General features: G+C 44.3%; 1 protein-coding gene across 2 annotated transcripts in view; it reads right to left on the bottom strand.

The window, feature by feature from the left end:
- Window positions 1–1,718: 1,718 nt before the first annotated feature.
- The window catches only part of Dennd5b (DENN domain containing 5B), a 112,981-nt gene continuing 88,461 nt past the window's right edge, over window positions 1,719–26,238 (bottom strand). Inside the window, exons 14-21 of one of the 2 annotated variants that reach the window (XM_057767643.1) lie at window positions 24,290–24,411; window positions 19,573–19,718; window positions 16,886–17,004; window positions 15,318–15,505; window positions 10,319–10,401; window positions 9,677–9,803; window positions 8,551–8,725; window positions 1,719–3,398 (exon numbers count right to left, since the gene is read on the bottom strand). In XM_057767643.1, coding sequence (XP_057623626.1) covers window positions 3,215–3,398; window positions 8,551–8,725; window positions 9,677–9,803; window positions 10,319–10,401; window positions 15,318–15,505; window positions 16,886–17,004; window positions 19,573–19,718; window positions 24,290–24,411 — 1,144 coding nt within the window. In that variant the 3' untranslated portion in view covers window positions 1,719–3,214. Of the gene's footprint in view, window positions 3,399–8,550; window positions 8,726–9,676; window positions 9,804–10,318; window positions 10,402–15,317; window positions 15,506–16,885; window positions 17,005–19,572; window positions 19,719–24,289; window positions 24,412–26,238 lie in introns of those variants that run through there. The other variant, XR_009057004.1, reaches the window with a different exon arrangement.

Genomic DNA, 26,238 nt, shown 5'->3' with positions numbered 1-26,238 from the left:
CCACAGAGCTAGAAAAGGTACAGTAAGTATAAACATTTAAAATGAATTCTGCAAGTTTTAGGTTTCCTCTATCGTGTTCATTCCGAGTGGGAAACAAGGTCATGCTGGGAGGCTCCACTTTGCTTTTGGGCAGTCATGGGAAGGTGCTGAGGGTTCCCCGCCTCCTGGAGCACAGACAACTTCTCATATGTAATATGCAAACCCATAGAGGTGACATGAAGGTGCTTGAGATTAGAGGCTTTAGTATTGAAGAAAAATACTTGGACAGTAAACTTTTGAAGAACTCAAGATTTTGGCAATTTTATTTTTGCCTGCTGAGGATAGAGCCCCAGGTTTTGTACATGCTACTTAAACACTTTTACCACTGAACTACATCTCCAGGCATAGCAAATTTAATAAAAATTAATAAAAAGAAGCAGTTTTGATTTTCATTTACTTTGAGGTGATTCTAAAGTATAGTACTAGTTTAAAAAAACACACAGCAAGAAGGGTGCCTGTTGTATGGCCCTTACAAATGTGGGCATGGAGGGCTATGTTCTGAGAAATCTGCTTCTGTTGTGATATAAATATTTTCCATATTGACTCAGTTTGTTATAAACCACATGGTAAGTCTTATCATTTGCAAGAGGTAACCCCAAACTTAGTGGGAGCATTCTATCTATCACATCCTAAGGTCTTTATGGTGTTTCTACACATTGAATTTATTCCATAAGGCAAAGGGAAATTCAGAGGAATCGGCATATGGGTCAGTCAGGAAGCTCCCAAGAGGCCTAGCTGTGTGAGCAGGTGCCACACCTGGGAGAAGAAGTGGTTTTAACCAGTCACTTCACTAGTCCACCCAAATGACACCACAGGGAACAGAACTTTATAGGTATTTTTGTTTGTTTGTTTTTTGGTATTACTGTAAGTAACAGTTCTAAACACAGGTGGGAATGCAAGAGATGCAATGCCTAAGAGATTAAGGACAGTTTGTTAGGCAGGGCACTCGCTTGAATCCCCTCACTCAGGAGGCAGAGGCAGCTGGATCTCTGTGAGTTCCAGGTCAGCCTGATCTAAAGTGGAATTCCAAGGACAGCCAGGGCTACACAGGGATATTCTGTTTTACAAATGAAAAACAAAACAACAACAAAACCATTTAAGTATCAGTCCTTATTAAGTACTACAGGAATATTGCTTCATATCTGTACAGGTGAATGAAGATTCAACAGAAGAAATACGACTAGGTAAGAATGCTTTGAAGGTTGGTCTCATGCAGCCTGGTGTGGTAAAATCCCTGTGCTGTCAAGGGGGAAAGGGCAAGAATGTAATCTCTTTGATTCTGCTCCCACATACAAACCAAGAAGCCGGCCGGGCGGTGGTGGCGCACGCCTTTAATCCCAGCACTTGGGAGGCAGAGACAGGTGGATCTCTGTGAGTTCGAGACCAGCCTGGTCTACAAGAGCTAGTTCCAGGACAGGCTCCAAAACCACACAGAAACCCTGTCTCGAAAATCAAAACAAAACAAAACAAAAAAAACAAAAAGAACCAAGAAGCCGTACTGGATGACTCAATTGTAGCATACTAGCTTAGAATCTTCCTGGTGCTGTTTCAGGACGGTGGCCCTATGGGAAAAGGGAACAATAAAATTCTGAAATGGACCATTTATATATAGTAGGTTCGTGTCTCTAGAATACTTATTTTAGGTAAACAAATCTCTGGTTCACCCAGGCCATCTGGAGCCCCAAGCCCTCCCTCCCTTCCCTTCTCATTCCCAGGAGCTGCTCCTTGGCTGAGCGGTGTCTGATACAGGGAGTTAGGTCCCTCATCTATTAGCTTCTTCCTCTATAAATAAGGGACCTGCACTGTTGGCAGGAGCCCAGGACCCTCAGGCTGCACAAGGGTCCTCAGGGGCTGCAGCCCCGCTCTTCGGCTACAAAGGGGAATAGACCTTGAGCTCTGCTGAGGCAGTTTTGCTACTAACAGGGTATCAGTGCCTAATTAGAGGTCTCCGACTTAGCAGAAGATGAAGACTTATGTAATTGCTAACATATTTATTCAGCGGCAGGGCCTTAACTGCCCTGAGCCAACTGCTTTACATTTCCCTGGACACAGAAAGGTTCCACTCTTTCTCCTGGCTTCTGTTATTTGCATTATCATGGTCAACAAATACTTTCACAAAAGCATTCCAAATCACACAGAGACCTCCCCTTCTTCCACATTCCTTCCATTTCCTGAGGGGGGCGGGGCAGGCGGAGGGGATGGCTGGAACCTAACAAAGACAGGGCTGGTAGTTTAACTCTGGTTACAGACTTTAGATGGTCAAGTTAAAATACCGAGTCACCCTGGTTTTTGCAGTTATTATGACTAAACGGCTAATACTGAATTTCATTATCTCCATGGTGCTCTCACATAACAGTAATAAAAATTCCAAGAACGAAGCTACTTCAGGCTAATCTTTCCAAAGTAAAGTAAAGAAGCTATAATCCCACATTTAAACACTTCTCAGGACTTTCGTGTTTTCTTTCTGATGAGCCAAGCCCTTGGGACCTGACATTTGCTGTCTGTATGTGTGTGCCTATGTTCGGAGACAGAGTCTCACTTTGTAGTTCTGTCTGGCCTGCAACTCAGAAAGATCCACCTGCCTCTGCCTCCCCAGTGCTGGGATTAAAGTTGCCGGAGTGTGGTATTTAAAATACTTTAACATTTCCCCAAACTGGAGAAGTGACTCATAATTCAAACGTATCAAATGGTTTATAACCTAAAGGTAGATGAGGACTCATGTACAGTATTCACCACACACAGGACGGAACTCCAGGAAGGACAGCTGCTTCACAACGATGCATTATGGGTTCCTTTGTGGTACCTGGAGGGTTGCGCTACGACACGTTTACTGGCTTCTTCCTGACTAGCACCGCTCCCCCCGCCCCACACTCATTTTAATTCACAGGAATTTTCAATCTAAGAAAAGTATCTTATTAGAGTAATATAATTTCTTAAAGATAGCATATTTACACACATCTAACACATGAAAATACTCTGTTTTATACTAAATTTCAGGTTCAAATGAACTACAATACAGCACTTTGCCTCGTGTGCAGAGTGGAGACTGTTCAAACTGGGCTTCTACTGCACGGCACCGCCCAGGCAGTGCTCACTGTGGTCAGACCAGTCCAGAGGTCCCAGAGCTGGGGAGGGTTCAGGAGCCAGCGCAGGATGAAGAGTTTCTGTCAACCGGTTACACGTCTACTCCTTTGATTAGAGATCCTTCCAAGACTATGGTGAAGTCCTGAATAGTCTGTAGAATTCGGATAAGGGAGTTGACAGTCATGTGGTCTCGGAGAAGTGCGCTCTCCTCATACATCCGGGTGATGGCGGGACACTCCGCTAGCAATGGAATCCACTGTGGGAGCAGGTGATCCCTGCAGATCCAAACAGAAACAGCGTCTGAGCGCCCTTGCGTCTTTCCTTTTAATTATCATCCAATTGAAACAATAACACTACGATAAATTAAGAGTTCTCCTAGGGGCAGCTGTGATGACTACGCCTGAATAGTTCAAGCACTTGGGAAGCAGATGCAGGCAGATCTCTCTGAGTTTGAGGCCAGCCTAGTCTATATAATGAGTTACAGGCTAGCCACAGCTACATAGTGAAACCCTGTCTTAAAATAAAATAAAAGTTCCCCAAGGAATCTTCTCCTGGGAGGAGGCTGAAGTCTTGGGTGCAGTCAGAGGAAGAATTCACCCACAACAAATACAAATAAACAAACAAACAAAAAGGCAACTTGTCAGGTGACCTTGTAGGAGAGACTTGGCTCTAGACAATGATGGGTAGAATCACACTTTGTAATTATGATTTCTTATCTCTTATTCAATCCTTTTCCTTAAATCAGAGCCCTAAGATGGACTAGGAGAATTTATTTCTGTCTCTCTTCCTAATGTGGCTATATTGAATAAATAACCCTTTTTCTGCTTTTCACTATGTTTGTGTGCCTGTGTGGATTTGTGCCATGTGCATACAATGCCTATGGGCCTATGGAGGCCAGAAGTGGTGGCCACACCCTCTGGATCAGAGTTAGTGCTTATTTGTTGCTGGCTGTGGGTGCTGGGAACTGAACTTGGGTGTTCTGGACTTCCAGAGCTGAGTCATCTCCCAGACCCTGATTTCACTATTAATTTGGCTTTTACTTGGTTGAACCTGGCTTGTAGCACAAGCTGTGACCCACAGGTCAGGCAAGAACAAAAATCAATGTACACACATTAGTATTTTCAACTGGCAGGGAATGAGTTAGATGGTGACCAATCTGGCCAAATTCTGTGTTAATGTTAGCACACTTAGGAAATGAGTTTACATAAAAGGGAGTATCGGTACACACCCTGTTCCCCACCCTCCTGCCTCTCTAGGAATCAGAGTGCCTAGCTGCAGGCTTGTAATGAAAAAACTTCTCCAGTCTCAGAAAGACATAGGAATAGAACATACTTCCATCATCTGGGATGATTCCCCTCTTCAGAGACCCTGCCACGCCGTCTGCACATGCAAGGGCCTGACCTCTCATCCGTCCACCATGTAAATGTTAGGTCTCACTCCCTGCCCACGGCTCCTCCCAGCACTTCTCCCCCTGCCCTTCCCTAAACCTCTCCATCTCAGGGGCTTTGCTTCCCTCCCCCAGCCAGATCTCCTATAACTCAGCCACCTCTCTTGATCACAGGGTCCTCTCTTGCGCTCTCTTCCTATGGTCCAGTTTAGTCTGCTGGCCATGTTCAGCCTGAACTCTTCCCTCCCTCTGCCTGCTTTCTCCGACACCTACAGTAAAACTCTTCTCCACACTTTAGGAGTCATAGCATCATCCGTTCATTTCACTGTTGTTGCTTTTCCGAGACAGGGTTTCTCTGTGGCTTTGGGGCCTGTCCTGGAACTAGCTCTTGTAGACCAGGCTGGTCTTGAACTCACAGAAATCCACCTGCCTCTGCCTCCCGAGTGCTGGGATTAAAGGCGTGCACCACCACCACCTGGCTCCTTTTATTTCATTTCTTTGTTCACTTAATAACTTTGCCAATTAACTCAGTATCCCCTGCTGGGATCCATCTCAGAGTCCCTCTCAAAACCTCCTGTATAAGTGCTGGCTGGGAAAGCTTTCTCTTAGCTCTCCTTATTTAGTTCATTCTAGCACCAAATTTACCCAGAGATTTGGGGTGGTGGTGAGAGAAATAATAAATGAGTTAAGGGCAGACATTCATGACTTCAAAGTTAAATAGTTTATCTCCTTTAATCCACCCCCCCCCCAGGATTTCTTTATGTAGCCCTGGCTGTCTTGGAACTCACAGGCTGGCCTTAAATTGACAGAGATCCCCCTGCCTCCTGAGTATGGGGATTAAAGATGTTCACCACCACCACCTGGTTTCTTTTAATGTTTTTTATATTACTACTATTATTATAAACATTTTTAGTGGTGCTAGGGGTAGAACCCCAGGGTCTTGTGCACTTTAGGCAAGCACTCTGGCACTGATTTTCATCTCAAGATTGTTTGCTTAAAAAATAAAATATAGGAGCTGGGCGGTGGTGGCGCACTTGGGAGGCAGAGGCAGGTGGATCTCTGTGAGTTTAAGGCCAGCCTGGTCTGCAAGAGCAAGTTCCAGAATAGGCTCCAAAACTACAGAGAAACCCTGTATCCAAAAAAAAAACAAAAAACAAAACAAAACAAAAAAAACCCGAAAAAACAAAAAACCAAATAAAATATCATGGCTCAGTAGGTAAAGGTGCTTGTTGCCAAGTCTGATTACTTGAGTTTGAAACTTGGTTATCATATGGATTCTCAAAAATTGTGCTCTGACCTCCATATAGATTCCTGACATATCCCCAACCCCACACCCCTGGACACACATACCCCCCCAAACAGAGAAATGAACAAATGTGGTGGAGCACGCCATTAAACCCAGCATCCGGAGGCAGAGGCAGGCAGATCTCTGAGTTAGAGGCCAGCCTGGCCTATAAAGCAAGTTCCAGGACAGTCAGGACTACACAGAGAAACCCTGTCTCAAACAAATAAAAAAAGAATTCCAGCACAATTAACAACCACTTAAAGCTTTTCTCTTTTTTCTAGCTGTAAACCTACAATATTCTACTATTCTAGGAATCTGGCCAGAAGCCCTATTTATAGGGAAAAGGCATATTCTAAACCCCTTATTGCACAGTAGTGGCTCTGGATTTTACCTTATCAGACTATAATTCCATCTAAGGCATCTCCAGAGCCACCTTATAATCTTAACTTTATCAAAAGACAGAAATGGGGGCAGGGGAGCAGTTTCTGAGACACTTTTTGAGATGTAACTTGAGACCCACTAAAATGCTAAAATATTATTTGAAGAGTTTCCTTGAGAAGCCTGGAGCCTGTACTCATCCTGGGCACACCTTAGTCCTTACTACACAGCTACGGTTCTCCCTTGAGGAGCCCAGACTGCACACTCAGGTGTTTCTTCAACTTCTTTACTTAGGTTTGTCTCTTTCTCCTAAGCCTTCGGTCTAAGATCTATATTAAGATATCTTGTTTTAAAAACAAACAAAACAAAACAAAAGAGCCGGGTGGCGGCGGCACACACCTTTAATCCCAGCACTCGGGCAGGCGGATCTCTGTGAGTTCAAGGCCAGCCTGGTCCTATAAGAGCTAGTTCCAGGACAGGCTCCAAAGCTACAGAGAAATCCTGTCTTGAAAAACAAAAAGACAAAACAAAACAAACAACAACAAAAACAAAACAAAGATATCTTGTTTTAAAAATGCTTTTTTTTTTGAAAAGAAATTATTTTAAGCAAAGGATGGTGGCAAATGCATTTAATCCCAGCACTCGGGAGGCAGAGGCAGGCAGATCCGTGAGTTCGAGGCCAAACTGGTCTACAAGAGCTAGTTCTAGGACAGCTAGGGCTGTTACACAGAGAAACCCTGTCTTGAAAAACAAAAAGCACTCTGTGAGTTCGAGGCCAGCCTGCTCTACAAGAGCTAGTTCCGGGACAGGCTCCAAAACCAGAGAATTTTTGTTTTTTGTTTTTTTTTTTTTTTTTTTTTGGTTTTTCGAGACAGGGTTTCTCTGTGGCTTTGGAGCCTGTCCTGGAACTAGCTCTTGTAGACCAGGCTGGTCTCAAACTCACAGAGATCCGCCTGCCTCTGCCTCCCAAGTGCTGGGATTAAAGGCGTGCGCCACCACCGCCCGGCCTGGAGAGATGGCTCAGTGGTTAAGAGCATTGCTTGCTCTTCCAAAGGTCCTGAGTTCAATTCCCAGCAACCATATGGTGGCTCACAACCATCTGTAAAAGAGGTCTGGCGCCCTATTCTGGCCTTCAGGCATACACACAGACAGAATATTGTATACATGATAAATAACTAAATATTAAAAAAAAAACAACAACAAAACCACAGAGAAACCCTGTCTTGAAAAAGCAAAAAAAAAAAAAAAAAAGACAAAAAGCAAAAAAGAAAACAAAAACAAAAAACCCCAAAAACAAAAGAACAAAACAAAAAGTATTTTAAGTTTTACTGACCTATCTATTTCCCACACCTCCCCCTTTCCACCCAGTGCTAGGGATGGAACCTATGTCCTTTTGCACACTGGTCAGGGTTCTACCACTAAGCTCCACCCCCAGTCCTTTTTCCGTATTTTGAGGCAGTGTCTCACTAATTCCCTAGTCTGCTCTTGAACTTGCTCTGTGGCCAAAGCAATGCCTAAACTTGTGGTTTGTCTGTCTTTGCCTCCTGAAGAGCTGGTATTAACAGACCAGTGCCATGAGGAATGACTACTTTGTTACTATGTGATTTTGGGATAGTTTGCTAATGTATTTGGGTCTCATCTATTTCCTATTTTCTCACTTAAAAACAGGCAGATGGGGGCTGGAGACATGGCTCAGTGTTCAATAATACCTGCTGCTTTTGCAGGGGCTCTAGGTTCAGCTTCCAGGACCCACATGGTGCTCACAACTGACTCCAGGGCTCTCCTGTTTTCTAAGGGCACCAACCACTTAGCCCACATACACATGCAGGCAAAAGAACATACATGTATTTAATTTTTGGCTTTTAGAGACAAGATTTCTCCCTGGCTGTCCTGGAATTCGATTTGCAGACAAGGCTAGCCTTGAACTCAAAGGTCTTCCCTTCTTTGTTTCCTGAGTGCTGGGATTAATGGTGTGAGCCACCACACCTGGCAAGGAAACCATTTACACACAAAATAAAAATACAGAAATCTTTTTAAGAAATGGGTATATCGCTGGGCGGTGGTGGCGCACGCCTTTAATCCCAGCACTCGGGAGGCAGAGGCAGGTGGATCTCTATGAGTTCGAGACCAGCCTGGTCTACTCTACAAGAGCTAGTTCCAGGACAGGCTCCAAAGCCACAGAGAAACCCTGTCTTGAAAAAAAAAAAATGGGTATATCAGTTGCTATTGTAACAAAAAGTTAATGAGAAAACAGTGGTCTCATAATAAAAGTTGGAAAGAAGAAACCGAAGAAAAATGGGCATAACCCGGTATAACTTTCCTAGACTCACGTTACCCACACAAGAGAAATAAGAAAAGCCTAACTCTGACTCTGTACCTTGTTCCAAGGCAAACTAGGATCTGGAATTTGCCGTCCTTCCCGATGCTCCTGGGTGCAGTATTTATAGCATTCACATAGTGGCAGAAGGTTTTGCAAGATGATTTCTGAATGAGTACATCATCTTCATTGTCTAAAATCTGGTCAGTAGTTTCAAAATAAGCCACTGCTTTCTCTGAGGAAGACAAGCAGAATCACACCACACTACAATAGTTATATACAGAAATGTCAACACTATATATGTAGTAAAAATCATCTGATTTATTCTGGAAACTCTACTGAGGCTTGCCATCATTGTCAGCCCTCCAATCCAAATCATGACTTTCACTGACTTCAGAATGAATTGCAAAGATCTGTGGTTTGCGACAGAATACTGATTCCGGTGCCAGGACCTAAAGGAGCCTGGTGGAGCACTGACTAAAGCAGAGAACAGAGATGCAGTATGCAGACATCAGAGCCAGGAGAAATAAAATAAATTCTAAGCTTTCCAGAAAGGGGGGAAACAAATCACTCTTAGGTGCCTTGTCAATTTTGCTTTCTTTGCTTAAAAGTTCTGAGTTCACGTAGACCTGCTTTACAAACACAATACGGCTCACTGAACCTTTAAAGAAACTGGGAGCTAAAATTCTTCATAACTAAAGAAGAAAAATCACAAAACTTAGGATGTTTTTAAAAAGATTTATCTTTATTTTACGTGTATGGGAGTTTTGCCTGCCTGTCTGTGTACCATGGGAATACAGTACCTTCAGAAGCCAGTAAAGGGCATTAGATCCTTGGAACCACAGTTAAGGTGAGTTGTACGCCATCATGTGAATGCTGGGAGCCAAACCCAGGTCCTCTGGAAGAGCAGCAAGTGCTCTTAACTGCTGAGTCATCTTTCCAGACCCCTCCTTTATTTTATTAAATATTTATTTTATGTGTGTATGGGCAACTTGTGGGAGTCAGTTCTCTCTTTACACCTTGTAGGGCCCTGGGATCAGACTCAATTCTTCTACTTGTTGAGCCCTCATTAGTCTAAAAACATACGAGTGTATACTGCTTTTTATTTACTTAAAATGTTAGCTTTTGGGGTTTTTTAAAGAAACATTTCAGTGACTTTATAATAGTGAACTTCTACTTAATTTACCTACGAAGTCCCAGATGAAGACATTCTTGTGAAAGATGCGGGCAGATTTGAACCCATGATGGAAAACTTGTTCCAGCGCAGCAACCAGGCCGTTTTCTCCACACAGCAGCACCGTGAGGCTTCCTCTCTGTAAACCATAAGGTTAACACAGTGACAAAACAAAACAGAAACAACAACACTAGAGCTGTACAGGTGGCTCAGAGGTAAAGAGCTGGCTGCTCTTTCAGGACTGGGGTTCAGGTCCCAGCACCCACATTACAGCTCACAACCACCCTTAACTATAGCTCCAGGGGAATCACTGTTTGTTTGTCTTTCCAGGAACCAGGCACGTATGTAGCACACAGACATACATGCAAGCAAAAAACTTACTTATACTTAAGAAATAAAGTAACCCCCACCCCACCCCACCCCAAACAATGACCACACTAGAGAAACAAGAGCTGAGTGAGGTAGCCAGGCGGGGGTGGTGCATGACTTTAATCCAGCACTCACGAGCAGAGACAGGCAGAGTGAGGCCAGTTGGTCTGTATAAAGAGAGCTACAGGACAGCCATGGCTACACAAAGAAACTGTCTCAAACAAAACAAAACAAACAAAAAGGTCTACCCATAGGAACAGAACAGTTTCACCGTCCCCATAATACCTCCTTCTCAGGTTTGTGGAAGTGCTTCACGATGTTGTTCACAGCTTCCCCAATCCCTTCCTGGATCTGTCCAGCATTGGGCTCTGCAAAACAATCAATATTGTTGACATTTAAAAAAAAGATTTATTTATTATGTATACAGTGATCTGTATACATATATATATGCATGCATGTATGTATATGTGTGTATGTATATATACGTCCTATTGTTTACATTCTTGTCAGAAATAAATAAACCAAAATACTATGGGAAGGTCAACTGTAAGTCTCTGTAGGAAAAACTTCATCTAAGCAAGCTAGCTTTTCCAGAGACTCAACGCAGTTTGCCAATGGACAAAATGGCCAAGTCCAAGGGTTTGCGATACACTTGAAAGGAATCCAAGAAATCCTCAAATCCCAGCCACACTACCCACAAACTATAACTCAAGTCAAGTTGGTGCGGGATAATTATATGTATTCTGTCAATTATGCTTTAAATAAACGCTGACTGGCCAATAGCCAGGCAGGAAAACCAGACAGGAATTAGAGGCGGGTCAATGAGAACAGGAAAATTCTGGGAAGGAGGAAGCCCATTACTCCCCAATCCTGCCCAGACACAAGGCAGAAGATAGGAAGATGTGACCTGCCCTGCTGAAAAAGGTATTGAGCCATGTGGCTAACACAGATAAGAATAATAGGCTAATATAAGCTATAAGAGTTAATAAGAAGCCTGAGCTAATGGGCCAATCAGTTTATCATTAATACAGACCTCTGTGTGATTTCTTTGGGGCTAAATGGCTGTGGGACCTGGTGGGAGGACAGAAACCAGGCAGGACAGAAACTCCACCAACATCAAGTGTCTAATTTTCTCTGGTCTTTCTCAATTGAAAATAATTTAAAAACAAAACAAAACAAAACTAACAAACACTCCTCCCTGAGAAAACAGAACAAGATATTCAATGCAATCGCCTGGCACCTATCGTGAAGCGCCAACAACTCTCTAGACGTGAGGGGTGGAGTGGGGAAGGCCCTTTCATCATTCATCATTACTCAGAGGTTCCCTGCCAAGAATCTTGTGGGTGTGTGCTAAGGCAGCCGAGGCTCTCAATGACCCGTGTGAAGTTCTGCTGCTGTGATTTAAGGGAAGAGGCCAGGTGATGCCCTGGCTAGAGGTTAGGTTTTCTTCTCTTCCTGACTGGTCACTTTCCTTGCTCCATTTTACCCATGAGCACTTGTTCATCTAAGCCTCTTTCTAGATAGTTTAGAAGGCTGCAGGAATGGGACCTGAATCACTGTGGTGGTTAGAATGACTTCCATAGGCTTATATATTTGAATGCTTGGTCCCAAGTTGGTGGAACTATTTAGGAAGGATTAGGAGGAGTGGCCTTGTATGTCACTGGTGGTGTGCTTCGAGGTTTCAAAAGCCCCCACCTCTGCCTCAAGACTGCAGTTCAAAGTACAAGCTTTCATGTACTGTTTCAGTGCCTCCCCCATCTGCCTGCCGCCATGCCTCCCGCCAGACTGTCATGGACCTACCCTCTGAAACGCTCAACCCAAATTAAATGCTTTCCTTTAGAATTTGCCTTGGTCATGTTTTAATCACAGCAACAGAAAAGTAACTAAGATAAAACAACCCTGCATACCACATACTAAAACTAATTCATTTATTTTTAGGGTCTTATGTAGCTCCAGCTGCTATCAAACTCACTATGAATTTGAGGATGTGGATGGCTTTGTACTTCTGATCCTCTTACTTTGACATTTTGAACAGTGGAATTATTAACGTGAGTCACCATGCCTGGTTTATGTGATGCTGAGAACTGAACCAAGCACTTCCTTCGTGCTAGACAAGCCCTCTCTCAACAGAGGCAGGACATTCATGTCGTGGTTTGGAGTAGAATGGCCTCCACAGCCTCATATATTTGAATGCTGAATGTCTGGTTCCCAGTGGCAGACCGTTTATGAAGGAGTAGGAGGTATGTCAATGAGGATGGGCTTTGAGGTTTCAAGGATTTATTTATTTACATGGATTTTTTTTTGTTTTTGTTTTTTGTTTTTTTTTTTTGAGACAGGGTTTCTCTGTGGTTTTGGAGCCTGTCCTGGAACTAGCTCTTGTAGACCAGGCTGGTCTCGAACTCACAGAGATCCGCCTGCTTCTGCCTCCCGAGTGCTGGGATTAAAGGCGTGCGCCACCACCGCCCGGCTATATGGATGTTTTGTCTGCACGTATAACATCTGCACACCAGAAGAGGGCATCAGATACCACAGGATTACAGTTATAACTGGTTGTGAGCCACCATGTGAGTGCTGGGAATTAAACTCTTAACCACTGAGCCATCTTTCCAGTCCCATGAGTTTTTCTTTCTGTCCTCATCTTGTCAATCAGATGTGAGCTCTAAGGTACTGCCCCAGCACCACTGCCAGACCGTTACCATAGTGACTGTGGACTAATCCTCTGACGTAGGCAAAGTCCCAATTAAATGCTTCTTTCTTTCTTTCTTTCTTTCTTTCTTTCTTTCTTTCTTTCTTTCTTTCTTTCTTTCTTTCTTTCTTTCCTTCCTTCCTTCCTTCCTTCCTTCCTTCCTTCCTTCCTTCCTCTTCCTTTCTTTCTTTGTCCTTTCCTTTCCCTTCCCTCCCCTCCCTTCGCTTCTGTCTCTTTTTTTGAGACAAAGCTTCTCTATGTAGCCTTGGCTATCCTGAACTTACTCTGCAGACCAGGCTGGCCTTGAACTCAGAGATCTACTGGCCTCTGCTCCTGAATGTGCCACCACTGCCTGGCTTAAATCTTGTTTAGGTCACGGTGTTTGGCCATAGTAATAGAGCAAGCAGTAACTAAGACAATCCTTGATTCCAAGAATAGTTTTAAAATAAAAAAAAAGGTAAGCAAATTTTATCTAGAGTCAGAAGTAGAAATAGGCAATAAGAGAAAAATGGGGCGCATGTGGGTTGGGTGTAGTAGTGTATACCGTTAATGGAAGGCAGAGGCAGAGTTAGGCAAATCTTTGTGAGTTCAAGGACAGCCCAGCTACGTAGTGAGTTCCAGACCACATAGCAATACAGAGTGAGATCCTGCCTAAAAAATAAAAAATAAAAACCAAAAAAAAAAAAAAAAAATCAAAAAACAAAAAAGTAGGGGCTGGAGAGATGGCTCAGTGGTTAAGAGCATTGCCTGCTTTTCCAAAGGTCCTGAGTTCAATTCCCAGCAACCACATGGTGGCTCACAACCATCTGTAAAGAGGTCTGGCGCCCTCTTCTGGCCTTCAGGCATACACACAGACAGAATATTGTATACATAATAAATAAATATTTAAAAAACAAAAAAAACCCCAAAAAGTGTGTGTGTGTGTGTGTATGCAGCTTGCAGCTCCAGGGGATTCACTGTCCTCTTCTGGCCTTCAAGGGCACCCCCACCCCACCCTAGCCCCACAAATAAAATAAATCTTAAAAGGGGAAAGGAAGCTGTTTAGTTCTACAGCACATGCTTAGCACACAAAGCCTTTCTTTCAGAGATCACGTGATATAATAGCTTCTTAGGCAAGGCGTGGTAGGCCACACCTTTAATCCCAGCATTTGGGACAAAAGCAGGTGCATCTCTGTAAACTCAAGGTCAGCCTGGTCTAAGTCAGTGCCAGGGGGTGAGAGGATGTGTGTCTGTGCATGCATGCACACACATGCGTGCTCTTGCACATGTGAAGGTATTGGGTGTCTTCCTTTAACAATCTCCACGTTATTTTTTTTTTTTTTTTTTGGTTTTTCGAGACAGGGTTTCTCTGTGGTTTTGGAGCCTGTCCTGGAACTAGCTCTTGTAGACCAGGCTGGTCCCGAACTCACAGAGATCCACCTGCCTCTGCCTCCCAAGTGCTGGGATTAAAGGCGTGCGCCACCACCGCCCGGCTCCACCTTATTTTTTGAGACAGGGTCTCTCACTGATCTCAGAGAGAGCTCACCTACTGGCTAGGCTGTGTTGTGTTAGGTATTAGATCCCTGGTTACAGGGTTCTTCTGCCGCCAATGCAATAAGCCAAATCACACAGAATTAATAAAACCAGATTTAATCAACAGGGCAATGCAAAGCAGAGCAGCCCTGGGTTACTCTCAGAAGGGCAGGAAAGGGACCATAGGGCAGATCTATGGGCTGGGCCTTAAATAGCCTATAGGCAGTCTTGAGCAGTTCTAGGGGAGCTGCTGCCAATGGCAGGCTTTTCCCAGGGGCGGGGTCTGGGATAGGAGGAGTGGGGCTGGAGGGAGCTTTTCCGTGAACTTTTCCGTGGGTGCTGGTGATCTGAACTCAGGTCCTCAGGCCTGTGAAATACTTGACTCACCGAGCCAGCTTCCCAAGACCATCTATCTTACTTGTCTACTTATTTACATTTTTTCTCCCCAAACAACTCCTTGAATCTTGCTTTTTAAAATTTATGGTTATCAGTTTAGTTATGTGTATGTATGTAGTTGGGGTCAGGTGTGTGCATACGAGTGCACTCTGCCTGCAGAGGCCAGAGGTGGTTGTGAGCTGCCTGATGTCTCTGGAAGAGCGGTATGCTCTCCACTGCGGGGCATCTCTCTGGTCCCCTATTTACCTTACATTTCTTTTTCTTTTTTTTTTTTTTTGGTTTTTCGAGACAGGGTTTCTCTGTGGTTTTGGAGCCTGTCCTGGAACTAGCTCTTGTAGACCAGGCTGGTCTCGAACTCACAGAGATCCGCCTGCCTCTGCCTCCCGAGTGCTGGGATTAAAGGCGTGCGCCACCACCGCCCGGCTTTACCTTACATTTCTGAGACAGGGTCTCTCACAGAACCTGGTGCTCATCAGTCTGGCTAGGCCGGCTGGTTAATGAGTTCTACACCTCCCAGCACTGGGAATCGAACTCAGATTCTTATGCTTGGGAAGAAAGCACTTCACCTTCCGAGTCACTCCCCAGCCCCTTGTTTTTAAAATTCCTCATCATAATTCATTAACACAACTGTCTTCTGGAAGATGGGCCACAGAAACCTACAACACCCGAGGCACACTAGAGACAACTCACTGGCAGGCTTCCCCGTTAGGGAAGTAATACTGAGTCTCCTGGTTGTCGTGGGAGACTTCTGCTGTGGTGGAGTCCGACACTGCTTTCCCAGGTCTTCATCTGAAGCCGATGTCATTAATTCTCCAATAAGAATTCTCTCCAAACTTCCATCATCAATGCCTTTCCCCAGCCACCGCCCACATGGGAATCTGATAGGGTAGGGGAAAAAAAATCTTTTGAATCTACTTTTGTTGTTGTTGTTGTGAATTTACTCCAGTCTCCAGAGATCCCATGAATCTCCATTTTTGTTTTCTTTTCATTTTGAGATAGGAGTCTTACTATGTTGCTAAGGCTATCCTGTCAGGCTGGCTCCTACCTCCAGACAATCTTCTGTTTTAGTTCCTAGAATACTGGGATTACAGGTGTTTCTGACATGACTGGCTTCTACTAGTTTTAATTAAACGTTTAAAAATGGCATTGTAAGTAGCACAAATAATAAAAACCCAGAGGCAGATACTGGGGTTCAAGCTGAAGATCAGAAAAGCAAAGCAGCAAGGCAGTGGTGGCGCACACCTTTAATCCCGGCACTTGGGAGGCAGAGGTTGGGGATCTCTGTGAGTTTGAGGCCAGCCTGGTCTACAAGAGCTAGCTCCAACAGAAACTCTGTCTTGAAAAACCAACCAAAAAACCAAACAACCAAACAAGCCCCCCACACCAACAACAACACAACAACAACAAATCAAAGCAGCCACACTACCAGAGTCCTCACCTCTACCAAGGCTCAGACAAACTGAGGTGATCCTGTCCTCAGCATGACTGCAGAGTGCAGTGTTCTCCACCAAACCTCAGACTGCAGACTGAGCCCTCAGCTCCTGTCTCCTCCCAGCCCGCTAGTGCTGGAATTAAAGGTGTGCACCACCACTGCCTGGCTTCTAAGGTAACCAGTGTGGCTGCTGGGATTAAAGGTGCGTACCACCACTGTCTGGCTGACTAGTGTGGCTAGCTTTGCACTCTTGATCTTCTGGCAAGCTTTATTTATTAAAACACAAATAAAATATTACTATAACTGTAGGTGAAGTCCATGATGCTAATATGAAGACACCAAGTCCTCTTAACCATCAAGCTGTTTCTGTAGCTTTCACAATCCTGGGGCTGGACTCACAGGCAGTTGTGAGCCACCTGAGATGGCTGCTGGGATCTGAACCTGGTTTACCTGCAAGAGTATCAAGTGCTCTTAACTGCTGGGCCATCTCTTCAGACCCAATCTTCATTTAAAAAGAATTTTTGGCAACAGTATTTATTATTGTTATTATTTTCTCTCTATGTAGCCTTGGCTGTTCTAGATCTCGTTTTGGAGACCAGGGGCCTCAAACTTATAGAACTCTGCCTGTCTCTTCCTCTTCGGTGCTGGGATTTAAGATGTACTCTACCACACCTGGCCAATTTTAGGTTCTATAAATAGAACAAAACACACCCCCCCCCAAAAAAAATTCAGGAGGTAGTGGCAATGCTTTAGGAAAATTTAAAACATTTAGCTACCTAAGAGCTCCGAGACAAAGATTCTGCTCCTCCTGAGTCCATTTACTCACCTGTATGTGTGTCCTGTGATTTCATTTCTGACCATGACGCAATCAACCAGCCATTTAGCTAACAGTCCGGAGTTATCGTGGCCAATCTGAGCGGTGGTGAGCTTCCCCAGGTTCTGGCACTGTAGAGACACGTCCACACATTATTCTGTACTCAATTCTTTTCTACTCCCTTTCAGCGTTGGCAGCGGACTTTGGCTCTATCTAACACTCACAGAGACCTACCCTGTACAATGTGCTAGGTTTAATACCACAGACAATCTCCGTGTATTCTTTGCTCCCGGGGGTCCTCATACAATGAGGCAGAGGTGGACACTGACTATGGGGTGAGGGCTTGAGGTGCTGGACTAGAAATGCAAACAACTGTTAGAAGAATACTGGATTTGCTTCTACTGGGGAAATCCAGAAACAGAATCACTGATAAAGATTCACGCCTTGCCTGAAGGGCGAAGGATTTCAGTAAGTAGGAAGGGGTCTTATTTAGATTGGCTTACAGCAAATAGCTCTTTTAAAGAAACCACTGATGTTTGTACATTTTTTAACAAGGAACTAGGTGTACAGTTCAGCGGTAGAGAGCTTGTCTAGCATGATCATCTCACCTACAAGGGATATTTTCTCCCAGTATGTGCCTGAAGCTGCCTAATAGCAAACCTACACATACTCTATTTCCCTATATGCACTGTGATGTGTCACAAATACCAGGTCTTTCCACGCTTTACGCTCTGGGTCCTTCTCTGCAACACTACTCTTAGGCTGTGGGGCCATTAATAAGTGAAGTAAAGGCTACATAAACACAAGCCACTGCCACACTAAATATTTAATCTGATAACCTAAATGCTCACTAACTGATGAATGTAAGGTTAGCACACACACACAGTCACAGTCATGCTAGACAAAGGCAGAATTCAAGGCTGACACGGGAACAGCATGTCACTGTGCTAATCATAACAGTGTACAATCAGAAAACTTCTAATGTGGACTGAGGTGTAGCTCAGTGTAGAATTCTTGCTGACCTTGTGTAAGGTCCTGGGTTTGTTCCTTTGTAACAAAAACCAAGAATGTGTAAACAACTCCCACACTCAAAATCTTTAATTTTTAAATTTAATTTAATTTTGTTTTAGAGACAGGGTTTTTGTGTACAGCTTGGGAGCCTGTCCTGGAACTCGCTCTGTAGCCCAGGCTGGCCTCGAACTCACAGAGATCCGCCTGCCTCTGCCTCCCAAGTGCTGGGATTAAAGGCGTGCGCCACCACCGCCGGCTCGCATCCATTTTTTTTTTTTAAATTCCTATTACCATTGCTTTGTTTTTTACTTGTCCACAAAGAGCAAGCAGGAACATTTATCCTACAGTTCATTCATGATTTCACTTTCTGCGGTTGTGGTACCTGGTGTTAATTGTGGTCCAGAAATATAGAAGCTGAGCACGGTGGTGTATTCCTGTAACCTTGGCACTTGAGAAACAGACACGGACACAGGAGGGTCAGAAGTTCAAGGCCATCCTCTGCTATGTAGCAGGTTTGAGGTTAGCCTGGGTAACATGAGTTCCTGTCTCAAAAAGCAAAATAATAAAAATAAAAAGCCAGGAATGGGGGCATATGCCTGGAGTCCCAGCGCTCAGGAGATGGAAGCAGAAGAATTAGGAGGCAGAGGCAGGCGGATCTCTGTGAGTTCGAGGCCAGCCTGGTCTACAAGAGCTAGTTCCAGGACAGGAACCAAAAGCTATGGAGAAACCCTGTTTCGAAAATCAAAAAAAAAAAAAAAAAAAAAAAAGACGCGAATTAAATTCTGACTGAAAAAAATCTGATAATGAAAGGATCACAGACGGACTACCCGCTGGACTGAATGAAACGTCAGAGCTGTAAGTTCTGAAAGCATTTGCCTTGTTTATCAATGGAAGGCGTCATGTGACCCAGCTGAGGGACATGCTAACAGTTTTTGTAAACCCTCAAGGTTTTAAACTTTTACATGCAAATAGATGTGAATCTACCACATACATAAAGCCAAATGGCCCGCTGGGCTATGAATTATGATTCCAAGTGAAAAGGGCTCTTCCTAACCCCAAAGAATGTGAGTGAACAGAAATTAATCAGTACTACTTCTTTGCTGAAGTGCAAACAGGTTATCTTAGTCCTCACATGTCAGGACCAACCTGAATACAGGCTCAAGCATATGGAAATACCTTACCAGTGATACTCAAAACTGCAACATGAAAAGTCATATTTACAGGGGCCAGGTGTTGGTGACACCGAGGCAGGCAGATCTCTGAGTTCAAGGCCGCCTGGTTCACAGAATGAGTTCCAGGAAAGCCAGAGCTGTTACCCAGAAAAACCCTGTCTTGAAAAGCAAAGCAAAACAAAACAATATTCTTCTATAAATGCCACTATGTGCTTCAAAAGCCATAAGCATGGACGTCAGTTCTCTGGTTCTGAAGAGAAACCAGGGAAAGCACTTATTTAATTACAGTTTAGGTACTGGGAATCAAGGAACAGCACCTGGTAAAGCCTACAACAAGTAGAAGAATAGGGATTAGCAATGAAACAAAAAGCAAACTAGTGTAAGCTGCTTCAGACAATTATAGGGACATAATAACAAAATGATCCTGTATGTTCACATATTCCTTTATTTCACAAAAAATGAAAAAAACCAAACCAGAGTTCTTCTGTAGAAGTAAAAAGGTATTGGCTAACCTACCTCAAAAGTCATCTCAAGTAGGTTTTTTGGAATCTGCATTACTCCGGTGTCTCCTAGCTCTCCCGAAACACAGATCCACGGGTTTGATGTAATGATCGCATTGCTCAACTTTTTAATTGGAATTATCACTGCTCTATAAGGAATCACTGAAAGAAAAACACGGAAGTGAATTTAGAAAAAGTCACAATTATCCAGAACTAGTTGCATTTAAGATATATTTTACCTTTTTATTGTTTTAATGTATATGAATGTTTTGCCTGCATGCATGTACGTACACCACATCCGTGACATTTGTGTCTAGTGCCCTCAGAGGTAAAGGAGAGAGTCGGATCCCCCAGAACTGAAATTATGGTACTAGAGTTGTGAATACCATGTGGGTGTTCAGCAAGAACAAGTGTTCTTAGCCACTGGGTCATCTCCCTAGTCCTTGATATTTGGTGTATTATGATCATTTTTTTAAAAACATATATATATATATATATAAAATTTTATTTATTTATTGTCTGCATGTTTGCCTGCAGGCCAAAAGAGGGCACCAGATCTCATAGATGGTTGTGAGCCAACATATGGTTGCTGGGAATTGAACTCAGGACCTCTGGAAGAACGGCCAGTGTTCTTAACCCCTGAGCCATCTCTCCAGCCCTTATGATCAGTTTTTATGATACACTCACGAAGGGCAGTGAGGTGGCTCAGTAATTAAAGGCACTTGCCGCCAAGCCTGACAGCCCGAGTTCACTCCTGGAATGCACATGGTGGACAGAGAGAACCAACCCCACAGAAAGACAGGATTAGGTTACTGAGGTGAGTCCTACGCAGGAGGAGTCTGGGAGAGCCAGATGTATCTTTTTAAAGACCTCACCACTAGATGTCACCATCCCGTCATAGACCTTGGCTAAATGTAAAGTACAGGAAAATTTGGAATTTAAAACAGAAACCATAGAGGAGGCTGCTGACTGGGGGCCACCCACAGGCTCATATGTAGTTTTCTCACACAGCCAAGGACCTGTGCGGGGAACAGTCCCACCCAGAGTAAGCAGGGCCCTCCTATATCAGTTTACAATCAAGGGGAAAAGAAAAATAAAATGAAAAACATCGCTCACATACATGCCTACAGAACAATATGATCTGGGTAATCCCTCAATTCAGACTCCCTTCTTAGGCTGGATGAAGCTGCCAGTTAAAGTGAAATAGGGCGCTCACCTCTTGGTGGACAAACCAGCCCAGCTCAGCAGCCCTCCAAGGTTTCCACTTTAAGAATTTACCTGTTTGCTGGGCGATGGTGGCGCACGCCTTTAATCCCAGCACTCAGGAGGCAGAGGCAGGCGGATCTCTGGGAGTTCGAGACCAGCCTGGTCTACAAGAGCTAGTTCCAGGACAGGCTCCAAAACCACAGAGAAACCCTGTCTCGAAACCACCCCCCCCCCCAAAAAAAAAAAAAAAAAAGAATTTACCTGTTTGGGTTTCTTGCCCTAATTTACCTCGGTGGCAGACTGTAACCTCTACCTGGAATAAGCTCTCTCTCCCCTAGTCTGCTTTTGGTCATGGCAGACTGTAACCTCTAACTGGAATAAGCTCTCTCTTCCTCTCGTCTGCTTTTTTATTTTTTATTTATTATTATTATGTATACAATATTCTGTGTGTATGCCTGCAGGCCAGAAGAGGGCACCAGACCTCATTACAGATGGTTGTGAGCCACCATGTGGTTGCTGGGAATTGAACTCAGGACCTTTGGAAGAGCAGGCAATGCTCTTAACCTCTGAGCCATCTCTCCAGCCCCACTAGTTTGCTTTTGGTCACGGCATTTGTAACAGCAGCAGAGAGGGCTAGGACCAGATTATCTCTTTACACATCCCAATGCCGCAGACAGAAGTTTCTCAGAAAAGGAGAAACCACACATAAGAATATCTTAAGAGGTTATTGCATCTTATTATAGCATGTGTGATGTGCCTACGTGAATGCTGGTACATGTGTTACAGCTCATGCGTATGTATAGGTTACAGGACAATTCTCAGAATTGGTTTCTTTCCATCTTTCTATGGGCTCCAGGGATTGAATTCAGGTCACTAGGATTGTATGGAAAGTGCCTTTTTCTGCTGAGATATCCTGCTAGTCCTTTTTTTGCTTTTTGCTTTGGGACTTGGTTTATATATCCCATTCTGGACTTGAAAATAGCTGAGGATGACCATGTTTTTAGTTGTCTTAAGTGACTTCTATTTTTCTTTTGAAATCTTTAAAAAAACATTTATGGGGGCTGGAGAGATGGCTCAGCGGTTAAGAGCACTGGCTGCTCTTCCAGAGGTCCTGAGTTCAATTCCCGGCAACCACATGATGGCTCACAATCATCTATAATGAGATCTGGTGCCCTCTTCTGGCGTGCGGGCATACATGGAGGCAGAATGTTGTATACATAATAAATAAATCTTTTAAAGAAAAAAAACATTTATGTGCTGGGTGGTGGTGGCGCAAGCCTTTAATCCCAGCACTCGGGAAGCAGAAGCAGGCAGATCTCTGTGAGTTCAAGACCAGCCTGATCTACAGAGCAAGTTCCAGGACAGGCTTCAAAGTTACAAAGAGAAACCCTGTGTGAAAAAAAAACCCAACAAAACAAAACAATTCCTCTCAGCCTCCACAAACCCGTGTGTGTGTGTGTGTGTGTGTGAGAGAGAGAGAGAGAGAGTGTGTGTGCGCGTGTGAGAGAGAGACAGAGAGTATGCGTGTGTGAGAGACAGAGAGTGTGTGTGCGCGTGAGAGAGACAGAGAGTGTGCGTGTGAGAGAGACAGAGTGTGCGTGTGCGTGAGAGACAGAGAGTGCGTGTGTGTGTGAGAGAGACAGAGAGAGTGTGCATGCGTGAGAGACAGAGAGTGTGCGTGTGTGTGTGTGAGAGACAGAGAGAGTGTGCGTGTGTGAGAGACAGAGTGTGCATGTGTGCACGTGCACACACGTGTGCACGCCTGTACGTGTCACCTTGGTGCACGTTTGGAGCTCAGAGGACAACCTTCTACCATGGGAACTAAACTCCGGTTGTCAGGCTTTGGGGCAAACACCCTTACCCACTGAGCTATCTTGATAGATCTCCCTTTTTTTGAGATAAAACTTTCCTGTGTAGACTAAATCAGCCTTGAAGTTTTCATCTTCTTGCCTCAGCAGGGATTACAGGAGCTACATGCCTGGTCTTTAGACAGGGTAGGCAAGTGCACTACAGCTGAGCTGGAGTCTTACTTTAGCGACTTAGATTCTTGTCCTCCCCAACTCCCTTTTTATTTATCTGCTTTTTCCAAAGACCAGAAATCAGAGCCCTAATAATTCCAGCCAGTGAAGTGCCAGTGATGTTTACTGAGATTTTGGAGAGATTATGCTTTTTTTTAAGCCACAGTTGTGGGGGGCAATGATTTTGTACCCTGTAAAGATTTGTCTCTTGTACTTGTTTAATAAAATGCTGATTGATCAGTAGCCAGTCAGGAAGTACAGGCAGGGCGACCAGGACAGGAGAATTCTGGGAAGAGGAAAGATTCAGTTTTCAGTTGTCACCCAGACGAAGAGGGCGCAGATGTGACTGCCTCACCGATAAAAGGTACCAAGCCACATGACAGCACAGACAAGAATCATGGGCTAATTTAAGATGTAAGAATTAGTTAATAAGAAGCCTGAGCTACTAGGCCAACAGGTTTATAATTAATGTAGACCTCTGTGTGTTTCTTTGGGACTGAATGGCTGAGGGACCGAGTGGGACAGAAACCTCTGCCAACACCACGGACTCCAGCTTTAGCATTTCTCTTTTGTCCTAGGTGACATTTTCTGTCACAGATTGGGTTTTGTGGGAAGCAGATGCTGAGCCAGAAATGAGCTCACATGGAGCCTGTGAAGAGGAAGTCAAGGCTGACAGTGAAATGTTGAGCTTTGCTTCACGAAGTCTCAACAAAGCCTCCCACTGGTACAGTGAGCTGTGAGCCGGTCCTCTGATTAGGATGCAGGTTGGACCTGGCAGGAAGTTAACAGCCCAGGGTAGTCGTCCATCCCCCCCTCCCCCAGACAGGGTTTCTTTGTGTAGCCCTGGCCCTGGAACTTGCTCTGGAGACCAGACCAGGCTGGCTTCGAATTCAGAGATCTGCCTGCCTCTACCTCCTTAGTGCTGGGATCAAAGGTTGTATCACCACTGCCTGGCTAGGGTAATTTTGTTTTTTCTTTTCTTTTTGTTTTTAGTGAGGCATTTGCATAGGCTGGCAGTAGAGGGCTAGGAGTCTCCTACATTCCTAAGTGGAAATTGAGGAGTCACCAGTGTTCTCCACATATTACCATAGGTCTCACTTTTGAAAATATAAATACTTTTATTTCTTCTTTCTTTCTTCATCTTTTTTTTTTTTGTTTTTTTTGTTTTTTGGAGACAGAGTTTCTCTGTAGCTTTGGTGCCAGACCTGGAACTAGCTCTTGTAGACCAGGCTGGCCTCGAACTCACAGAGATCAGCCTGCCTCTGCCTCCAGAGTGCCATCACCACCATCTGGCAAATACTTTTATTTCAAGTGTGACTTGAGAATTTCCCTACCCCTAAGTCAGGGTTTCTTTGTTTTTTGAGAAAGGGTCAGGATATATAGCCACACTCACTGGTTTTGAACTGGCAATTTTCTTGTTTCAACTTCTGAGTGTCCAGACTACAAGTATTTATCACATGCCTGCTCACCCGGAAACTGATCACGTAAAAGTCACTTCTCCATACTCACTGATCGTGGTGAACACACTGGTGAAGCAGAAATAGTCCACAGCATTGAGGGAGAGCAGGTGGTAGAGGAACTGCTCTCTTTCCTCCTCGCAGCGTAGAAAGGCGTACCGCTTATAAAGCTTCCTGAGAAGGTAAACACAGACACACATAGTGGTTACAATTTTCATTCTTAAAATCATGATGTAAAGTTAACACCTTCTGAGTCAGGGAGCGGGTTCTCTACCATCTGCCAACTCTCACGCCCTAATTAAATCCCTGAGACTCACACGGGGAAGGAGAGAACACAACATCCAGTAACATCCATCTGATTTCCACACATGCACTTGAGCTAAATAAAAACTAAAGATCAATCAAACAAAAAGTCCCCCTCAAGCACCAGGCTGGAGAGATAGTGTAGTGGTTAAGAGCACTGTCTGCTCTCCCAGAAGACATGGATTTGATTCCTAGCACAAACATGGCATTTCATACCTGTAAGTTCAGTCCCAGGGAACTGGCATTCTCTTATGACCTCCTGTGCACTCTACAATGTAGGGCACAGGCACACACACATAAAACAAACAAGCAAACGCTCACCTTACCAGGTGTGCTCTTACGTGCCGAGCCATCCCTTCAGCCCCCTCTACCTTATTTATTTGCTTCAGTCCCCCTTCCACTCCGAGACACACAACACCAGGCTGGGATTGCAGGCTTGTGCTGCCACATCTGTGTGGGTGCTAGGGACCTGAACGTGGGTCCTTATGCTTACCTGGCCGGGCCTTGGACTAACTGAATCACTTCCTTAGGCTCCACTTTAATTTAATCATGCAGCCCAGGCTGCCTCAAACTGGCTATATTGCTAAGGATTACCTTGAACTTCTGGTCCTCCTGTCTACAACTAGGATTAGAGGTATGTACCATCATATCCCATTTAATCAGTGCTAGGGACCAAACACATGACTTCATGTATGCTAGGCAAGCATTCTACCAAGTGAGTTACGGCTTAATCCCATATACTATGTTTTTTGTTTGTTTGTTTTGTTTTTTTTTAAACCAACCTACTCTTTGGACATTAAGATTTATTCTAAGCTTGGAGTGTAGCACTCATGAGGCTGAGATAGGCAGATCTCTGAGTTTGAGGTCTACCTGATCTAAGTAAGTTCCAGGACAGCCAAGGCTATGTTGTAAGACTCTATTTCAAACAAAACAAAACAACTCATTCTACAACACTCCAGGGCCACAGATGTGAGTGTAAGAGCACAAACAGTCCTGGTTGCCATGTATGGGTCCAATAGAAGAGCCACGGCAAGAACTCTAACTTCTCAGCGTTCAAGTAAATCCTAATGTTCTTATCATTTAAATGGATTTCTGGCTAGGCATGGTGGCTCATACCTTTAATCCCAGTACTCAGGAGCCAGAAGAGGGCACCATATCTCATTACAGATGGTTGCTGGGTATTGAATTTGGAGCCTCTGGAAGTGCCCTTAACCACTGAGCCATCTCTCCAACCCAGTATTTTCTTTCTTCTCTTCTCTCCTCCCTCTTTTTCTCCCTCTCTAAGATTTATTATGTGGTGTAGGAGGGTCTTCTGTCTATGTGTTACTTGGACTTTTGATAGGGCAGCCCTTAGATGGGCAGAGTAGACATAACAGAATGCTGAGAAGAAGGGAAGTGTGGCAGACACCATGATTCTCCTTCCTGAGACGGATGTTGGTTAGACTCATGCCGGTAAGCCACAGTCAAGTGGCAATACACATTAATGGATATGGGTTAAATCAAGATGTGAGAGTTAGCCAATAAGAGGCTAGAGATAATGGGTCAGGCAGTAATTTAATTAATACAATTTCCGTGTGGTTATTTCGGGGGCTAAGCTAGCCGGGCGGCGGGACACAGTCCGCCGTTCCTCATTACAACAATTATGTATACAGTATTCCGCCTGCATGTCTGCCTGCACATCAGAAGGCAGCAGACCCC

The sequence above is a fragment of the Chionomys nivalis genome, chromosome 1 (genome assembly GCF_950005125.1).
Source record: "Chionomys nivalis chromosome 1, mChiNiv1.1, whole genome shotgun sequence".
NCBI classification, from domain to species: Eukaryota; Metazoa; Chordata; class Mammalia; order Rodentia; family Cricetidae; genus Chionomys; species Chionomys nivalis.
Note: the sequence above shows the minus strand (reverse complement) of the source record. Positions and strands in the feature narration are given on the sequence as shown.